At 46.9% G+C, this 21,473-nt stretch overlaps 1 protein-coding gene across 1 annotated transcript in view; it reads right to left on the reverse strand.

Annotated features, from left to right (window-relative positions):
- LOC310779142 (uncharacterized protein) overlaps positions 1 to 21,473 on the reverse strand; it is a 117,492-nt gene that overhangs the window by 91,932 nt on the left and 4,087 nt on the right. The window contains exons 2-5 of the mRNA XM_083639639.1: positions 20,480 to 20,614; positions 18,663 to 18,701; positions 18,251 to 18,394; positions 10,390 to 10,463 (exon numbers count right to left, since the gene is read on the reverse strand). Coding sequence (XP_083495765.1) covers positions 10,390 to 10,463; positions 18,251 to 18,394; positions 18,663 to 18,701; positions 20,480 to 20,614 — 392 coding nt within the window. The remainder of the gene's footprint in view (positions 1 to 10,389; positions 10,464 to 18,250; positions 18,395 to 18,662; positions 18,702 to 20,479; positions 20,615 to 21,473) is intronic.

Consider the following 21,473-nt stretch of genomic DNA (forward strand, 5'->3'; position numbering starts at 1 on the left):
CCTACTGGTGAAAAATATGGTACTGAACTGGCCTTCTCATATTGGCTGGTATCTTTCCTCTGTGATGTCACCATCTCTTGTACATCACAGGGGAAAGAGACCAGCCAATAACAGAAGGCCAGTTCAGTAACCTATTTAGGTGTCTGTCAGGCTTCACCAAACATTTGAGTTTTGGTGTAGTTACACTTTAAGACTTTTTAAAACCCGCGAACACCCTGTATCTCTTGAGTCTGCACATGCTATGCACGCCACAGCATAGCCTGTTCTATTTCATCTCTCATTCGGTGTCTCACCTATGGGAACGCCCTCGCGTGACCGACTTATGGAAGCTCCAATTGCACCACGTCTGCCAACCGGCAGACCAATCACCTTACAGGTGATACGGGACGGGCCGGCCCTCTATATTAGGCCGCGGAAGTCGCCCGGAACATCATTCCAGCTCTCTTCCCCGTGAAGACCACTGCTCCTATACCAGCCGTATCCTTATCAGAGTTTCACTCAACTGTCCATAGACGAGCCATATCGGTAGTCGAAGGACGTGTTATTCTGTTGGAATAAGCTGCCATATATTTCACTGTCAATCTACGTCCGGGTAAGTCTTTGCCGACAAGCCCGTTCGTCTCTGTGTGTCTTAGCTTGACCATCAAAAAGTTAAAGCGGACTTTTACAAACAGCTTAACGAGTCAGATAGACAGTATTAGCGCAAGCGTGCTGTACTACGGTCTCGGTTTATAACGTTAGTCGGCTGACATTAGCGAAAGCGTGTTAGACCGTCTAAAAGCTGTTGTTCCCCTGCCTAGCCGCTGCTACCAGGGTGAATATTGAGCGAGCGGTTACCTTCAGTGTTGTTAACCTAGTAGCTTGAATTAACGTTGGTCGGCTGTCATTAGCACAAGCGTGCCAGTTTGTCCAAACGTTGTTTACTAAACTTTCCTCTGTCTAGCCGCTGCTAACAGGGTGAAATTAATTTAGCTTGCCTGCTAGTCGGTGTATCCACTGTGCCTCACCAGCCAGGGGACCCGTCTATATTAGCGTGACTTGCCGCCTCAGACGTGTCAAGACGCAAGAGCTAACTGCTGCTGCGGGCGTAGCTAAATAAAAAGGGCGACCATGTCAACCAGCTCACTCCCCGAGGCCTCGGGCAGCGGAGCCAAGAAACAGCGTACGGAGGTGGGCATAGACACGGGGCCCCGTGCCTGCCCTACCGCGTGTGGCAACACGCTGGGCAAGAGGGATACACATCCCGTTTGCGTCGCTTGGATGGGCATTAAGCACGCACAGGAGTCTGTCATAGACCCCAGTAGTTGCAGTGACTGCATTACCATGCCCCCCAGAAACTTGCAGCGGCGTCTAAAGATTGCAGCGGCCTCACAACCCGCTCCACGTCTTTCTGACTGCAGTGCAGCCGATTGGGGAGGGGACCATAAGGCCTCTAGATTGGGAGATGGAGACATCTCAGTATGACTACCTCCTCGAGTCCGAAGGCAAACAGGAGGAGGAAGAGGGGCTCGTTGATCAGCTCAGCAATGAGTCTGACGATGATAGCTCCCCCCCCCCCTTGGTGCATCTGACCCGCTCTCACGGCCAGGCAGTGCAACTAGCGGGGACATTCAGCAGGCTGCCTCTCTGCACGATGTTGACATACATGATGTATGCAAGAGAGCAGCCGCTAGACTGAAGATCGCCTGGCCTAGCAGGCAGGTGAGCGAGAGCCAGGAGAAAGATCTTTACGATGGTAAAGTCCTACCCTCTCGCCCCGCTGCCACGAAACAACTTCTCCCTGCTGTCCCCGCGTGCGTTAAAGAAGTTGGACGTTTTTGGGATCAACCAGACAGACAGACAGACAGAGTGCCTGTCAAGGGTTACTCAAACCTGGAGATGGCGAATGCTGAGGCTTTGGGGCTGTCAGAACCCCCACCAGTAGAGAGGGCTGTGGCTCACCACCTCAACCCCTCTCGGGCTACCTTGGCCAAGGCTAGCCCAGCCCTCCCAGGCAAAGCAGACCGCTTCACAGCGTCCATGTACCAGAAAGTGTACAGATCAGCAGGACAATCAGTGAGTAATGTCAATGTTGTCACCCTGCTAGCAGCCTACCAAGCTGAGCTCTTCCAAGACATGGAGCTCATGCTGGATAAGGGTGCTCCAGACATCGCTATCTGGAAGGAGATGTGTGTCGTCACCGACCTCATCCTCCGTGCATCCAGGGGAGTGGTGCAGGGCTGCGGCCGTGTCATGGGCCTGGCGGTGGCAGGAGAGAGAGCCCTCTGGCTTAATCTTACTAGCCTGCCAGACATGGACAAACAGGCCATAATGAACTCACCCTATGACCCGACCAAGGCTAGGGGTTTGTTTGGCGAAGCTGTCACGGCGATGCAACAAACGAGTGACATGAGGAAGCAGCAGGGAGAGGCACTGAACCTGTGTCTCCCCCGCAAAGCGGTCCCCTTCCCGCGACCCCCTGCCCGCGAGGGATTTGTGGCAGTGGCCGAGAAGGGACGCGGCGGCTATCCAAAGGGACCTAAACCCCAGACGGCGAGCACCCCACAGCCTCAACAGCGTGGGGGCCAGCAAAAGAAGTGGCCTAAGAAGTCCTTCGCTGCCGTGGCCGCTGCCACCAACAGCTAAGGTCCGAGCCGTCCTGCCCGTCCGCGGGACGTGAGCAAGAAGAGGCCGGCCTAATGGTTGTGGTGGAAGGGGAGGTAGATTCTCAGAGGTCAGCACTAGAGGAGTTACCTGCTCTGAGCCTCCCCGGGACAGACTGGCTTTCCCCGCCTTCCAAGAGGCGCAGAAGGGACGTTTCAAGCCTACAGTCGTCCCAAGGCGAACTGTTCGAGGGCCCGACGAGGTCAAGCTGCCGTTCCTGCAGTTACGCAATAGCACATGTTCCCCCCGTGCTTCCCATTCAGTTGGGTACAGTGTCACAAAGCACTTTTCACAGTTTCACAAAAATAAAACTGAAACCACTGACGCATCCAGGCCCCCCAATAAGGCCGAGGGCGCAGTGGAACAAAAACTGTCAAAAAGAAAAAGTGGGGAGCGACCTGTGGCCGCCAGATGGCACAGTTGCTCCGTCTCTGGGCTTCAGCCCGCCCGGTCCTCTTGCTGTCATGGCAGAGGCGTGGCGCGCATGCGCGGTTCATCCCTGGGTTCTGACCACTGTCACAAAGGGTTACAGTCTCCAGTTTGCGATGAAACCGCCCTCCTTCAATGGAGTGCAAGCCTCGGAGGTGACAGGGGAGGCGGCCCAGGCTCTGGAGGACGAAATCTCGTCTCTCCTAGACAAGGGCGCAGTGCGAATTGTACCGGAGGGGGAGAGAAATACAGGGTTTTACTCCCGTTATTTTCTCATCCCAAAGAAAGGAGGCTCGCTACGTCCTATCCTGGATTTGCGTATCCTCAACTCACACCTCCGAAAGTACAAGTTCAGGATGCTCACGCACAACATGCTGTTCCGCTCGATTCAGCGGGGCGACTGGTTCACGTCAGTCGATTTGCAGGACACTTATTTCCACATAAGCATCTGCCCGGGTCACAGGAAATTTCTGAGGTTCGCCTTCAGAGGCATAGCCTACGAATTTCAGACTCTACCGTTTGGGCTATCACTAGCTCCCAGAGTGTTCAGCAAATGTGTGGAGGCAGCCTTGAACCCGATGCGAGCCAAGGGTATCAGGGTGCTGGCCTATCTAGACGATTTCCTGCTATGTGCACCGAGCAAAGAGGAATCGGAGAGAGACACTCAGACACTTATGAACAGGCTAAACAGCTTGGGGTTCAGTGTCAATCACGCAAAGAGCGTGTTGTCTCCCACTCAAAATATTGTGTATTTAGGACTCGAGCTAAACACTGTTTTGTTTCGAGCTTTCCTGTCACAAGCACGAGTGGAAACTTTTCGCCAGCACCTGGCTCTGTTTCACCGGAGGAGCCCGGTTTCATTACGGGTCTGCCTCCGCATGACGGGGCTCATGGCATCAGTCATTTCAGTAGTGCCTCAGGGTTTACTGAAAATGAGAGCTCTCCAGAGGTGGGTGTCCTCACTACGCCTAAACGTGCGTCGTCACCTGAGGCGACTAGTGGAGGTTTCCCCGGAGTGCCTCACGGCCCTTCGTCCGTGGCAGGACCACCGGTGTCCCCATGGGGACTATTGTGTTGAGAAAGACTGTGACGACAGACGCCTCACTCACGGGGTGGGGGGGGGGGGGGGGTGTTCGAGGGCAGGGCCGTCAATGGGACATGGCCCCCCGAACTCCGTCTAGCTCACATAAATTTCTTGGAACTGTCAGCGGTCTTCCTAGCCCTGAAACAGTTCCTCCCCTTCTTGGGGAAGTGTCATGTGTTAGTCAGGTCAGACAACACGACAACGGTGGCATACATAAACAGGCAAGGGGGCACTCGCTCCCTGAAGTTGCACATGCTGGCCCAGAGCCTGATCATGTGGAGCAGCGAGCACCTGTTATCACTGCGAGCGATTCACCTCCCGGGTGTCCAGAACAGCGGGCGGATCTGCTCTCCAGGGGAAATCTCCTCTACGGAGAGTGGAGACTCAACCCCCAGGTATGCCACCAGGTGTGGGAGAGATTCGGTCAAGCATCCGTAGATCTCTTCGCATCGAAAGAAAACGCACAATGTCCGCTATTCTTTTCCATGAGAGGCGGGGGTGCGTCACTGGGGATAGACATGCTGGCCCAGCAGTGGCCAGACGTGTTGCTGTATGCTTTTCCCCCGATCAGCCTCATCTCCCCGGTGTTGCTCTGGGTGAGAGAGCAACGGCTATCACTGATACTGGTAGCCCCATATTGGCCGAGCAGACCCTGGATAGCGGAGTTGATACGTCTCCTCCGAGGGCAGCCATGGCCTCTGCCGTTACGCAGGGACTTAGTGTCCCAAGCGGACGGGCAGGTGTTTCATCCCCACATCGAGCGGCTGGCTCTATGGGCTTGGCCCGTGAAAGGATGAATTTGGAACAGTTGGGTCTCCCTCAAGCGGTGATCGAAACTATCCAGAGCGCTAGAGCGCCTTCTACGCGGTCCTTGTATGGCAACAAGTGGCGAGTATTTGAGAAATGGTGTGAGGACAAATCGGTTACTCCGTTCCAGTGTTCTGTCCGGGAGCTGCTGTGCTTCTTGCAGGACTTAAAGGATGGGGGCAGAGCTTTCTCCACCATAAAAGTCTATCTGGCCGCTATCTCTGCCTGTCACTTAGGCATAGGAGAAATGCCGATTGGACAGCATAAACTTGTCAAGAAGTTTATGAAGGGAGCACGCTACTTACAACCAGTTCGTAAGTGTTTGGTTCCTTCTTGGGATTTGCCTACCATATTGGAGGCACTCTCTAGCCGGCCCTTTGAACCTTTGGAGAGTGTGGGGTTAAGGCTCCTCTCTCTTCAGACTATCCTTCTGCTGGCGTTAACTTCAACGAAGCGGATAAGTGAGTTGCACGTGCTGTCCGTGCAGGAGTCTTGCTTACGCTTCACCCCGGACTGGGGGAAGGTAGTGCTGCGCCCTAACCTGGCCTTCATGCCTAAAGTTAGAGACTTGGCGTATAGCTGTGCCACGCTGGAGCTTCAGGCTTTCCATCCTCCACCTTTCACAGGGGAGGAGGAGGCTCGGCTTAACCTGCTTTGTCCAGTCAGAGCGTTACGCTTCTATGTGGACAGGTCTAGGGAATACAGGAAAAGCAACCAGCTTTTCGTGTCCTGGGGGCCCCCGCATAAAGGGGGGCCCCTGACGTGCCAGCGTCTATCACACTGGGTGGTGGAGGCCATCGTCCTGGCTTACGAGAGCCGTGGACTGAGACCTCCTGAGGGCCTGCGGGCCCATTCCACCAGAGGCATGGCCACCTCATGGGCCCTTTTTCAAGGTGTCGCTGTGAGGGACATATGTGCTGCCGCCAGCTGGGCATCCCCACATACTTTCATGCGGTTCTACCGCCTGGACGTCACTGAGCCTTCTGTGGCTCATTCGGTCCTGAGTGTGGGGTCTGGCTAACTGTGTGCTGAAGTCCACAGTTTGGGATCGGGGATTCAACCTGTCACAGGTTATGGTCAGGTGGGCTTCGGAGCATGCAATCCGGGAGTGGGCCATATCTCCCATAGGTGAGACACTGAATGAGAGATGAAATAGAACGTAAGGTTACTTGACGTAACCCCGGTTCTATGAATCTCGAGTGAGGTGTCTCACAACCCTGCCCTTCTTGCGAAAGTTGTGGTACATGGAAGAGAGCCTTATGGAATGATGTTCCGGGCGACTTCCGCGGCCTAATATAGAGGGCCGGCCCGTCCCGTATCACCTGTAAGGTGATTGGTCTGCCGGTTGGCAGACATGGTGCAATTGGAGCTTCCATAAGTCTGTCACGCGAGGGCGTTCCCATAGGTGAGACACCTCACTCGAGATTCATAGAACCGGGGTTACGTCAAGTAACCTTACGTTTTAATATTAAAGTCGAGCTGAACCCAAAAATGACTTTTATTTTATTTTAGATCAAATACCTGGGTATGCAGTGCACCTATTTAATAATGTATGCAAACAAAATCACAACAATCTAATTTCTTTAGTTTTTCACACTTTTTCACATCAAAAGTTCATTTTTCAAGATTTCATTGATAACAGTAATGTACAGTTTGCTGACCTCACCTAGTACTATCAAATTTCTACCCCATTTCAACCAATCATATCCCGACATGCAGCTGTCAATCAAATCTTCATTTCAGGATAATTTTCTCTTCCAAATGAAGTCGAAAATGGCGCCTAGTGCCTGTCATCTGGCAGAATGCCTATCCCATAAACTAACTACTAACTTGGCCAATTGTTAGAAACATTACCAAAAAACTAAAACTATAATCTCTAAGAATGCAAAGAAATGTAACTGGCTCGTTAAAACGCGCATTCCAGGGATATCGTATCGTTACAACAGCGATAATGTCGCGCGCATCCGAGAGCTTGGTTGTCAGGAGTCGCACTTCGGAGATTCCAGGCCGACGTGCTGCACTCTCCGCTCGGCAACACGAAGGCAGCTGGCTGCCTGCGGGTCGCTGAGCTCCACTCCTCCCGTCAAAAGGCTCTTCCCGAGGGGAGGGCCACAACACACTGAATCCCACTCGATTTGGAGGCGGAACACGCCAGGATTGGCCAAAGCCCAATCCAGTCCCCAGAATTGTCAAATAAAATCATCGACATGATACTATAGAGGGTATGCATGTGATGTCACAGAGGCAGAAGTCACTGTGGGGTCACGCCCACTGAGTCACAGCAAGACTGAGCTTGAATGCAGTAATCAGCCTAGATTACTGACACCTGCTGCTCAGGGAGGAACTTGACACTCATTTTGACACTCGTTCCCGATTGAGGGGGCGTGTTTCAGTGGGTGTGCATACCCTCTATTGGCTCATTTCCACCACATTTTACTGCCCTGCACAGCTCGTCACCAGTCGGCTCTACTCGTTTCGGCCCGATGGATGTTCTGCTTCCACGGCCGATCATTTGCCCCCGCCCACAGCTGGTCGTCATAGCGACCTCATATCTGTCCTTTGCTTATAGCCGAAGTACGCTATAACATTAACGTTACAATTAAATCCATCCACAGAACTTTTAAACTGTTTATTAAATACTGGTGCCTCTAAATGACCTACAGTGTACATGGGCGAATGTGACAATCGGCCAGGAGAATGAATATCACTTTGTAGTTAGTCAAACTCACAGGCATGCACTGCGCGGGGACAGGAGAGGCGCTACAGAGTGAAGCCTGTATCCCGGCGGCCTCTCACCAGGCAAGACCGCGGCTTCACCAAAGCGCCTGCGGCCTAGCGGAGCGCTGCACTCACAGCTGCACAGGCTTCCTGACCAGCGGACTTTCACTTTCACTCTCAAAACAATTGAAACCACCGCCATGATTTTATTTCACCAGAGGCGAAGGCAGCAACACAAAAGGCTGATGGAAATAACATAACAGAAGAGAAGGTAAGCACCACTAAACTGGTATGCAGCGCATTGCATTGACAGTCAGTAGATAGACAGAGTAAACACGATTCTGCCTGACCAATCAGTCGTCAACAATGTTTTCACGTCACCGTATGGACCCGGGTTCGCAGAATAGAACCCGGACGAGGCAAGTACGAAAAGTAGCACGACTCGACTCCAAATCAAACCGGGCTGGGACAGTTTTTACCGGTGGGATGAGACCATTTATCGAGTCGAGCGGAGCGGGATCGCGTTACTACCTGCGGTGGAAATGGGCCATATGACCCGCCTCTCAACCTGTCATCTTAGACAAACTATGTTTTCAGTCTGAAATGGACTCATTATGCACGTGACGAACAGGTTCAGTTCGACTTTGAGCGCTGACAATTTCGGTGTATGCTGGTAGCAATTACAAGTGGACCCAATCCTACAGTCCCTGCTCTCAGCGGAGGGAGGGGGGCTACGCTGTGTGTGGGAAGCGCTGTGATCATCCGACCTCTCTGGATTAGATAAGCAAGTTCCCATTTGGGAACTCGTCCTTGGAAACTAAAATAGGCAGGTGCTTGTAAAAAAAATACCTGGCAGGTGATTGGATGAACCATCTGTCTATCACCGTCTATCACAGGCTGGCTTCTCGCCGTTGTCACACCTAAAACCTACCCCCGTAGCTGACTCAACGCTGATTGGTCCGGCCCACTGCTGAGATGGACTCAAATGTACTATATGTTTTGTTTATGTATTGGTTATTGGTTATGTATACATTGGTTATGTATATCTGGCAGCATGACGAGATGGATCTCTGGTGTGATCATGATCTCGCGAATCCAGCTGCCTCGAAAGGTTAGAGAAAACCTGCATCTATAGGAAATCTCAGTGACTATGCAGACAGTCACCGGCTTCATCAGGAAATGCACAGACGTGGTCCCCACAAAAACAGCTCAAGTCCAAACTCCACTCCAACAACCCAAGGAATCTATGGCAAAGACTCTGTGCTGTTACTGACTTCAAGGGGGGGAAACAACAAACTTCACCAACATCACTCAGTCAGTCAGCGACATTATATAGGGCTTTCCCCACTAATGCGGTCCAGCCTAAAACAGCAAGAACAATTCCAACAGCCATCCCTCCCTCCTGTCCTGTCTTGTTATATATACCAATAAAGTAGCTATTGCCTCTCTCTCTCTCACACACAGACACCATAACACATACTGCATCCTTTTCTCTCTCTCACACACAGACACCATAACACATACTGCATCCTTTTCTCTCTCACACAGACACCATAACACATACTGCATCCTTTTCTCTCTCTCACACACAGACACCATAACACATACTGCATCCTTTTCTCTCTCACACACAGACACCATAACACATACTGCATCATTTTCTCTCTCACACAGACACCATAACACATACTGCATCCTTTTCTCTCTCACACACAGACACCATAACACATACTGCATCCTTTTCTCTCTCTCACACAGACACCATAACACATACTGCATCCTTTTCTCTCTCTCACACAGACACCATAACACATACTGCATCCTTTTCTCTCTCACACACAGACACCATAACACATACTGCATCCTTTTATCTCTCACACACAGACACCATAACCCATACTGCATCCTTTTCTCTCTCTCACACACAGACACCATAACACATACTGCATCCTTTTCTCTCTCTCACACACAGACACCATAACACATACTGCATCCTTTTCTCTCTCACACACAGACACCATAACACATACTGCATCCTTTTCTCTCTCACACACAGACACCATAACACATACTGCATCCTTTTCTCTCTCTCACACAGACACCATAACACATACTGCATCCTTTTCTCTCTCACACACAGACACCATAACACATACTGCATCCTTTTCTCTCTCTCACACACAGACACCATAACACATACTGCATCCTTTTCTCTCTCACACACAGACACCATAACACATACTGCATCCTTTTCTCTCTCACACAGACACCATAACACATACTGCATCCTTTTCTCTCTCACACACAGACACCATAACACATACTGCATCCTTTTCTCTCTCTCACACACAGACACCATAACACATACTGCATCCTTTTCTCTCTCTCACACAGACACCATAACACATACTGCATCCTTTTCTCTCTCACACACAGACACCATAACACATACTGCATCCTTTTCTCTCTCTCACACACAGACACCATAACACATACTGCATCCTTTTCTCTCTCACACACAGACACCATAACACATACTGCATCCTTTTCTCTCTCTCACACAGACACCATAACACATACTGCATCCTTTTCTCTCTCACACACAGACACCATAACACATACTGCATCCTTTTCTCTCTCTCACACACAGACACCATAACACATACTGCATCCTTTTCTCTCTCTCACACAGACACCATAACACATACTGCATCCTTTTCGGAATCCGATCCAGCTTCTTATAGCTATAGCCAACAACGACGTCATCCATCTCAAAGCACACCTGGAGGGAGGGAGAGAGGGAGGGAGAGAGAGAGAGAGGGAGGGAGGGAGGGAGGGAGAGAGAGAGGGAGGGAGGGAGGGAGAGAGAGAGGGAGGGAGGGAGAGAGGGAGGGAGAGAGGGAGGGGGTGAGGGAGGGAGGGAAGGAGGGAGGGAGGGAAGGAGGGAGGGAGGGAGGGAGAGAGGGAGGGAGGAAGGGAGAGAGGGAGGGAGGGAGGGAGGGAGGGAGAGAGGGAGGGAGGGAGAGAGAGAGGGAGGGAGAGAGGGAGGGAGGGAAGGAGGGAGAGAGGGAGGGAGGGAGAGAGGGAGGGAGAGAGGGAGGGAGGGAAGGAGGGAGAGAGGGAGGGAGGGAAGGAGGGAGGGAGGGAGGGAGGAAGGGAGGGAGAGAGGGAGGGAGTGAGTGAGGGAGGGAGGGAGAGAGGGAGGGAGGGAGAGGCAGGGGGTTTAGTATCAAGGTAATCAAGAGAAAATGGAGATAGAAGTACAGTAAATTTGTTGTGATGTATAGAATAGCATTTTTCCATGCAATTTTTTTCCTGGCATTTCCTCGTGTGAAATAGAATATGCGAAAATAATACATTTACACTGCATGCAAAAAACGGCATGGTTTTAGCCAAAAACGCTATAGGATTAGCATAAAGTGGGCATGTCTGTAAAAGGGAGATTCGAACACATTCTCATTCAGATATTTTGACGTGAATATATAGTCATACCAGTTTTGACTTTGCCCAAAAAGTAGGCTACCAGGGCTGAGAACTGAAACAGCTTTTTACATCTCCTAGCCTAGCCAATCGTGTCATTTGCTCATGTAGGTCCTATAGAGGCACCAGTATTCACACAACCAGTTTAAAAGTTCCACGTGAAGATTTCATTTTAACGTTAAATGTGTATTTTGGCTAGAAATAGGAGCCCTGTAGAGAGACGAGTCATCAGAATGCTTCAGGACCTAGGGTTAATAGATGTGTGGCGAGACACACATAAATCAGAACTAGATTACACCTTCTACTCAAACAGGCATAATGCCTACTCTAGAATCGATTATTTCTTTATGTACAATAGAGACATGCACAGAGTAAAGAACTGTAAAATAGGTCAGAGGGACGTCTCGGACCACTCGGGGGTGTACCTATCAATAGAATTAGAATATAAACAGAAAAACACAATATGGAGGTTAAACGCTGGCATGCTAAACAACCAAGCGTTCATAGCTGAAATGTCCACACGCCTAGATTTATATATGACCGAAAACGATACGGGTGATGTCGACCCAATCATACTTTGGGATGCGGCTAAGGCAGTCCTCAGAGGATCCATTATAGCTAGGACTTCACTCCTTAAGAAACTTAAGAACATGAAGTTACTCGACCTACAAAAACAACTTAGAAACCTGGAACAGATTCACAGTAAAAGTAAGGACCCCTCCATTCTATCTCAAATGAAACCAATCAGACAGGAAATTGATAAAATACTTAGTGAAGAAATAGAGAAGAAATTAAGATTCATGAAGCAGAGGTTTTACGAAGCAGGCCCGAAAGCTGCGAAATTACTGGCTTGGAGACTTCGAAAACAAGAAGCAGATAGAACAATTCATAAAATCAAAGAGCCCCATACCAATAAAATGACCAGTACATATGAGGGCATACAGAAAGCCTTTGAAAACTACTATAAATCCCTTTACACACGAGTAGACAAAACTGACCGACACACAATTAAAACATTTTTAGACTCATTAGATCTTCCTTCAATTGGTGAAGAACATAATAAAGTATTAACCTCCAGAATCACCTTAGAAGAAATTGATAGGGCAATCTCAAACCTTAACTCTAATAAATCGCCAGGCACTGATGGCTTCCCCCCCCGAGTGGTACAGGGCCATGAGAAACAAATTACTCCCCCTATTAGACACCTGTTTTAATCATGTTTTGAAAGAAGGTACTGCACCTCCATCCTGGAGGGAGGCTTTTATATCGGTCATTCCAAAGGAGGGGAAAGACAGGACTGACTGTTCAGGGTATAGACCTATCAGTGTTCTTAACACTGACTGCAAACTCTATGCCTCCATACTAACTAAACGGATGGAGGCGGTGATGCCTCTCTTAATAGACGAAGACCAGACGGGCTTTATAAGAGATCGGCAGACACATGATAACATCAGGAGAACCCTCCACACTATTCACCAAATTAAGAAAGACAAAACATGCTCAATTTTGCTTAGTTTAGATGCGGAAAAGGCTTTTGATTCTGTTGGGTGGGAATTTTTATTTTTAGTTATGAACAAATTCGGATTCAGTAAGGAATTCATATTCTCAATACAGGCACTCTATACGTCCCCGACAGCACGGATCAAGGTCAATGGTAGTCTATCAAACCCTATAAACATACAAAGGGGCTGCAGACAGGGTTGTCCGGCTAGTCCCCTCCTCTTCAATTTTTTTATAGAACCGCTGGCCCAATTAATCAGGCAGGAATCAACCTTAGAAGGCATTTACATAAATGGGAGAGAATATAAAATATCTCTGTATGCGGACGATGTACTGATCACAGTCAGGGAACCTGGCTCCAGTGTACCAAGGCTGATGAACATCCTGAAAGCATATGGACAATACTCTGGATATGTCATTAACATGCATAAAACACAGGCCCTGTTATTTAATTATACTCCCACACAAGAACTTAAAGATAGATATAACTTTAATTGGCACTCCCCACATATAAAATACTTAGGTGTACATATACCAAAAGAACTATCATCACTAAACGACATTAACTATAATTATATTAATAAAAAATTATATGATGACCTCAACAGATGGGACCATCTCCCACTTGAACTTGGTAACAGAATTAGAACGGTGAAGATGAATATTCTACCACGTCTACTATACTTATTCCTGACTCTTCCAGTGGAGATTTCCCCCAAACAATTTAGAGAATGGAACAGACATATATCACGTTTTATTTGGAACAATAAGAAACCTAGGGTGAAATATACGACACTTCAATTACCAAAGGAGAGGGGGGGGCTTGCCCTTCCATGTTTGATGGACTACTACCTATCAGCCCAACTGAGACCTTTAGTAGGCTGGTGCAATCCCACATATGTGGCAAAATGGAAAAACATCGAAATCTCTCTAATAGAGACTCCAATTCAATCATTACTTAGCCACCCTAACATGATAGGGGAATTGACACTGGCTTCAAACCCATGGGTTAACCTCTCACTTAAAGTGTGGAGGCAAGTGGTCAAGAGATTCCGGATTCAAAGTGAGATTAAGTTACTCAGCTGGCCAGCGTACGACCCGGGTTTTGCACCAGCCTCTATGGACTCCAGATATAAAAGATGGTCTCAAAATGGAATAACAGCCCTCTGTGGAATAGTGGTGAACGGGGAAATAGATAGTTTCCAAAACCTGTACCAGAAATATGACTTAGACCCCAAATCAGACTTTTTTAGATACCTTCAGCTTCGCAGTTACTTCTGGACTAGCATTAAGGATGCAAACACCGGGGAAGTGTCAATGATAACCAGAGTATTCATGGATGCTTATAACTCAGCGAGTAGCAGGGGCGGTTCTAGGCCGTTTTTGGGTGGGCTTTAGCCCACCCAAAAATAGTCTCAGCCCACCCAAAAAAATAGAGGCAAAAAAACGTTTTTTTTTTTTTTTTTTTTTTAATCCCTCTCCAAATCCATGGTGGTCATTAGTAGCAGTTTCTGACTACACTCAATGCGCTGTGTGCATGTTTCCCCCCCCCCCCTCTATGTTCTTAGGGTGGGCTGAGACAAAAATTTAGGGGGGTTCAGCCCACCCGAAAAGTTTCTAGAACCGCGGCTGCGCAGGCGCTCCCTCCTCCATCTATCTGCCTAATCCCACATCACTTCACACAGGTCACACACACAGTACAGCAGCGAAGTGGTCCTCCACAGTCCACACAATCGTTCTCCCCACTCATGATCAATGAAACTGAGGTGAGCATTGAGCAGTCAGAGTCGTTAGTAGTTACTTAATTAGCGCATATTGATATGCAAATTAGCACGTAACGTTGTCGTAGGCTAAACAAAAGAACTTGTCGCTGTGCCTGCCAGACAAACAGGTGGACTGGAGGAAGGTAGGTAGGCTACCATGGCACCAGCCAGCCATGTCATGCTAGCTCGCAGTAAGCGGGTGTAAATGGATGTGATGTTTTTTGAGAAACATATGGGCATAAGTGACAAACATTTTCAAACGGGTCCCTTGTTATCTGAATGAAATTAAGCCCTTCAGAATCGCAAGTGGCTGCTTTACACAGCCTGTCTGATGTGATGATGACGATAGCTTAACATGCGTGCATGGCATCACTTATGTCTTGCTGTGATGTTAGTTCAGTATCTCAATAAAAGTTCTTACAGGCTTGTTATTTCCCTCTAAGGCAGGGATGTCAGAGATACAGCCCACGGGCCGGATCCGGCCCACGGGCAGGTTTCATCCGGCCCGCGAGATGTTTTGGAATATTAAAATATATATATATATATATTATTATTATTATTAAATTCGCACCCCATTATCATGAACTACGTGTGGCTAATAAGCAAGCTAAGAGTTCATTCATAAGTTAATTAACCTGCACTACAAGGAAGTATGTCAGTAGGTCATCAGGTGTAAACAAAGCCGCCATGATGCCACGCTGGAATTGAATCGCGCATTCAGCTACCTACCAAAAAACAAAAGAATCAACAAGATCAGGCGCGGACTGCATAATCGGGCACGTCGGGCAAATGCCCGGTGGCCTGGCCTGGCCTGGCCTGGCCTGCAAAAAAAAAAAAAAAAAAAAAAAATTGTGCCCGCACTCACTGAACAGCAGGCCAGGCGCCGCCTACTGGTTTACTAGTGGTTTTATTACTTTATTCAGGATTAAAGTGGGTGCATCTCATTGTAAAATTGGACTTGGCCCAAATTGGGCTTCAAACGGCCCAAATTGGGCTTCAAACGGCCCAAATCTGGCTTTAAACGACCCAAATTGGGCTTCAAACGGCCCACATCTGGCTTCAAACGGCCCAAATTGAGCTTTAAACGGCCCAAATTTTTCTGACGCCGGCACGTGCGTCAGCCCGTATCGGCCTGGCCTGCTTGGTATCTAATGCCCGGCCTGAATTATGATCCCAGTCCGCCCCTGAACAAGATGCTGTCGAAAAAGAGAAAGGTTGACACGGAATGCAGGCAGTTTCAAGAGAAATGGAAAGAGCAGTATTTATTTTGTGAAGTAAATGGGTAAATGAGTCGAATTGATTTTAGTAAAAAAAAAATCCGGCCCCCATGAGGTCTCAGTTGAACAAATCCGGCCCTCTACCTAATATGAGTCTGACACCCCTGCTCTAAGGGAGTGCAAGGCAGATATTTAAACAGCCTTGTTTGTGTACAGTACCAGTGGCATGGGAGTAATAAAAAGGGATTAAGGACCAGGACCCCTGGTGGTCAGTAAGATGGGCTGGTTGAGCCAATGTTAAAATGATCTTTATTTATTATTTATTTTTGCTTTAAAACTATTTTTTAATTTTCTGCTTAAAGTTCATGAAAAAAGTGGCATTCTTGTTTTTTCACACAATAATTTCATAATACCATTTGTAATGCCACCGTTGTAGTGCTGTTGTTCAAAATTAAAGTACATTTTCTCAGATTTATTGGTGTCTTTCTAGTCACACAATTTAATAGTCAGTGTTTCCCATACACTGATCTATTTGTGGTGGTACACCCTACATAGATTTTGACCCCCACAAATACTGCCACATATTAATTTCAACTAGTTGACTGCAAACTCCTGCTTTAGTGCTTACAGTATATTATTATCTTGTCGGAATATTATTCCAGCCAATAAGTTAGGAAGTTCCCTTTTGATTTAATTTTACTTTTGTTTTGCCTACAAAGCAAAATGTTACTTTACTTGAAACTCCCCTGAAGTGATTTTGGTATTATTTATGCAAGCATAATTCTACCATATAGTAACCTGTATGCAGAATATATATAGTATATATAGGGAAACAATTATTTTTTCATTGCTGTAAAACCACAGAACGGTAAAGAAGATATTGATGTGTGTAGTTCTTCATAGATCTAGTCTCTTCATTTTGATCTCAAAGTGCGCCAGTTTGATCCATTTTTACTTGAAACTGTACAAAATTTTCTTCCGGGGGGGCATGCCCCCGGACCCCCCTAGGGGTTCAGTGGTCCATGACCTTTGGGTGGGCTGAGCCCACCCAAAGCTCTGATGCTAAAACCGCCCCTGGCGAGTAGTAAGGGTATCATAAGTAAATTATATCATGGTATTCGGTCTCTGAATAAACACTCTACAGAGTACATAAAGCAAAGGTGGGAAAGAGAAATGCAAACAGATATAACAGAAATTATGGAGTAATGTCTGGGAAATCCAAACCACTTCCACAAACTCTCTAACGTGGAGAGACTTTTGTTGGAAGAATATAATTCGCTTTTTTATCACTCCAAAACAGAAATCTAGGCAAATGGGGACTCCACTGCCCTGTTGGAGATGTGGGGCAATAAGGGTGGACCATGCCCACATATTTTGGTCTTGTCCGGATATTGGGTTATTCTGGAAGGAGGTGTCAGGGATAATCTCTGACACGTTGGGCTACGATGTTTGCTTTTCTTTTCCCACCTTATACCTCGGACTAGTTTCAGAGGATACCGAAAGAAATTATCTATATCTCCTGAAGATATTTCTGGCAACTAGCAAGAAGGCCATCACGAAATGCTGGCTTCAGAAGCACCGCCCCCCGGTGGATATGTTTATAAACATTGTAGAACAACTGCACAGAATGGAGCAACTAACTTTTAGTCTGAGGTTACAAAAAGAAAAAGGGGAATCACTCTGGTACAAATGGACAGTTTTCCTAACTCATAGAGCGGAGAGGTCTGGACCTCCTTGAGTGGGGGACAGAACGGACGATGTGGAACATCAGCCCCTTCTCCACTGTTTCTGCCTGGAGCTTGTCTGTGGACTGTTCTGAGACAAGGGTTGTCGGGGACGCACTGCCGGCCTCTGGGCCAGATGTTGGACATGCCTGTTATGTGAAATGACTCCTGCTATTACCCCGTTTTACATTTACTTTTTTTTTTACTTTTTTTGCCAAACTATATTGTACAAAGAGATATGCTGTGTATGTTGTGACCTCTCCTGACCTCCTGTTACATGATTTTGCAAAAATGATGTAAAAATAAAAGTATTTAAAAAAAAATGTGTATTTTGGGCGACTGAATGGGGATAGGCAGCTGTACCGTTAACTCCCATTCATTTGCGAACCTAACTAACTGCAGGGCTGTATCTCACAGTGTACTGCACGGAAAGTGACGATAAAACATTGTTCATCTTGTTTATGTATGAGCAATATGGCAAATAGGTGAATCTCTCAAAAAGTTGGCCTATTCCTTTAAAGCCAGAGTCAAGTTTCTGGTATCATATGAAGCTATAAGACCTAAGGGATGTCATGCTAGCTTGTCAGGAAGGTGGCTAAATAACACCCCAAAATTAGACTAAAATTTTTTTTCAAAGGGGTCCCCCTTTTTCACAGCCTAATGTTGGCAGGTGTGTGTGTGTGTGTGTGTGTGTGTGTGTGTGTGTGTGTGTGTGTGTGTGTGTGTGTTTAAACCAGTAGCCTTATGTTGTTATATAGCCTTGCTGTTGCATGGTTAAATCTGCAAAATTTGGTTTGGTACAGTACATAGTGGTACTTGGTCGGACAAGTTTTGGAACGCCTGTTTTAGATGCCTGAAAGGACAGGTGTGTTTGTGCGTTTCTACCCGATTGGCGAGCATCAGGTAGTTGCGGACACGACGCGATGTTGCAGTCACACTGCTCATCAGGTATCTGATGAGCTCCACGCCAGGCTGTTCGATCTCCAGAGTCAGCAGCCTCTCTTTCAGCGTGTCCAGATTTTGAAGAGGCTGAAACCGAACAAGAGGATTTGGTATTAAGGGCCAGGCGTCCAAAGACAGTGTCTTTCACACAGGGCTGCCCCATTATTCATGATGTATCATCGTTTAATACTATTTCGCTTCCCATGCTGATTATTGTAAAATAATAATAATAATAATAATAATAATAATAATAATAATAATAATCATAATAATAATAATAATAATCATAATAATCATAATAATCATAAGACAAGAAATGTCATTAGAAAACTCTTTAATAAAAACACAGACTTACAATGTTGCTCAGTTTCATCAGGTTTTGGTACATCATTTCCTGTGAAAAGATCACAAGAAGTACTGGCAAGCTTCACTCATAATGGAGCTATTTCATAGATAGAAACAAACATGTACTCATTGAAAATAGGAAATAATGTGTACTTTCTTCTTTATCAACATTTATTTTTCACCTCACAGCAGCACCGCGGCTCCCTCAGAGTGAGCAGACAGGCAACAGTGTCAAGCCAGCCGGACTTAAATACACCACTTCTGGTCATAACTTTCAAAATAAAATCCCTGTCTTTCCCAGGCTTCAGCTGCTGCACTGCGTCGAGGAGTTCGACACTGTGATTTTTTTTTTTTTTACATTTATGTAAGCATTCTGCGTTGGAAAGCACTTTAAACAGCTAGTTGTTTACTGATGCCTATGTCATTACCACCGTAACCCATGCAGATAGGTTGGTGGTGTCTGGACACATAGATCCGACTTGAATACTTGCCCAAATCAGATTTGTGGCAGTGCAGACACTCTCCCAAATCAGATTTGTTAGTCAAAAGTCTGACCTGAGAAACAAATCCTTTCAAACACTGTTGTCACTTTGGCATGAGGGTATAAGGCATTATTATAAACATTTATAAAGAGTTTTACAAAGCCGTATAAATGTATTATAATGTCCTATGAATGTGCTCCTAATTAGAGCTGGGTATTGGTTCAAATTTCAAGAATCGATTCGATTCCGATTCACAAGGTTGCGAACCGATTAATCGCGATTCGATTCGATTCTGATTCGATTAATTTCAATATCGATTTGGTTAGTGATACCAAAACGTGTTTTTTGAGCTGTAACCTGAATTACATGACTTTCCAGTTATGTAACACAGGGGTTCCCAACCTTTTTTGCGCCAAGTAGATACATAGGGAAAAAAAGTTGCGGACCGGTTGTCAATTTTAATATATTTACTCACCAGGTGGTGAAAAAGGGTAAATAACAGCCTTTTCATCTGTCAATAAAGACACTTTCACAATTATGCACAGTGATTTGATTTCAGCCTATATAATTTCTAAAAGTAGATATTAATGATCAAACATTTCCATTTATGTAGCCTACAGTATTTATGTTTTTGTTTCAACTACAAACATAAATAAACGTCAACTTGAAACTATGTTTCAACTACCACACACAGCATAATATTTTAGCCTATGTTTATTTAATTTTTTTTTTTTTTTTTTATAAAAAAAAAAAATCGATCTCTCTGGACATATGAATCGATATCAAAGGATTAAAATAAAAATCGATAAAAAATCGGAGAATCGATTTTTTTAACCCAGCCCTACTCCTAATGCATTATAGACATGACCTTCATAGAAAGTGATACCCAAATTCAGGGATGCAAACTCATGTATGGTGAATAAAGAGAAAGAAACGGCGGCGGAGGGCGGCGCAGCGGAGGGTGGCACGGCGGGTGGTGTGGCAGGTGGCACACTGCACGATCGCACCAGTTATTTCACTATTTCTCTATAAAACTAGTCCATTGACAAGAACAACGAAAGCAATTGGCACATGCCTGTGCTAAATAAGTGGATATTCAACACAGCAGCATTATTAATCTATAAACATAGTGCAATAAGGAGCTCTGGAGCCCCCCAGGGGTCACCTGATGCAAAGAAAATATGGTAAATCAGTGGGCACGGACGACCGACCAAGCCGGAGGTAACACGAGGGTGCGAACCGGCGACCCTTGTGTTGGTAGGCAGGGAATCAACCACTATACTATCGAGACGCCCGATAGATTATTATGACTTTGGGTTGTGTGTGCGTGTGTGTGTCTCCATACCTCCCTGTCTTCTAGCTGCATGGGCTGCAAGAGGAAGTGAAGGGTGAGCTCAGAGCCTTGGACAGAAACCGGGCTTTTAATGTGGGACCGGATGAAAGCACAGCACTTAGTCCAATCACCGAAATACACAAAGGCCTGTAGGAGAGGAGAGGAGAGGAGAGGAGAGGAGAGGAGAGGAGAGGAGAGGAGAGGAGAGGAGGCTGTATCAATGTCAAATGTCTGTCATTGGTCATTTTTCGATAATGATATCATATAACTCCATATATGTCCATACATCTTACGATAAGTTCAAGCGCCAGGAGCGAGCCAATACATCCCGGTGTTCATTTTTGACAGCTCAGGGTCACACAGCGCAAATCTCCCACACACTCTGCATCCACGTGTCATAGCGATTTCATTAAGCAACTAAATTAATCTTAGCTGACATTGGTCATGTACCTTCCTTAACACATTGAGTGCCAAGGACGTCTGTGGACGTCCTAAAAAAAGTAACGAGAAGTGCCAAGGACGTCTGTGGACGTCCTAAAATCATAATTCATATTATTCCATAATTCTGCTGTTTAAGGTCGTACCCAGCCAGTGAGCATGAATCCCTTCAAGGGATCACACGGCGCCACCTTAAAATCTACACGGGAGCTGCGCCACCCTAAAACCTTGGCGCTCAGATCCTTTACTTTGTGCAGGAGAAAGCCGTGATCAAACAGACACCGATGCTGCTGCTGCAGCCAGAGCCATATAGATCGCTCTGTCGGCAGCTGACAGTTGGCTGCGATCGGCGCCCACAACTGAGCTCCTCTGTCTGTCTATCTGTCTGTATATATTTTCTCCACACGATTCCCTGCCAGAAAGGCAGCACCCGACGCGGAACAGCCAAACCTTTTCCTTCAGTCCCGTTTGGCATTTCCTCGTCGCGCTGGGATCCGCCGGGGCAAAAACGGAGGCTGCGAAAATCGACTGTGTGCGTGTGGGGAGGAGTTTGCAGCTCAGGGGGGGA

This window comes from Poromitra crassiceps (genome assembly GCF_964638095.1).
Source record: "Poromitra crassiceps genome assembly, chromosome: 7".
Lineage (NCBI taxonomy): Eukaryota > Metazoa > Chordata > Actinopteri > Beryciformes > Melamphaidae > Poromitra > Poromitra crassiceps.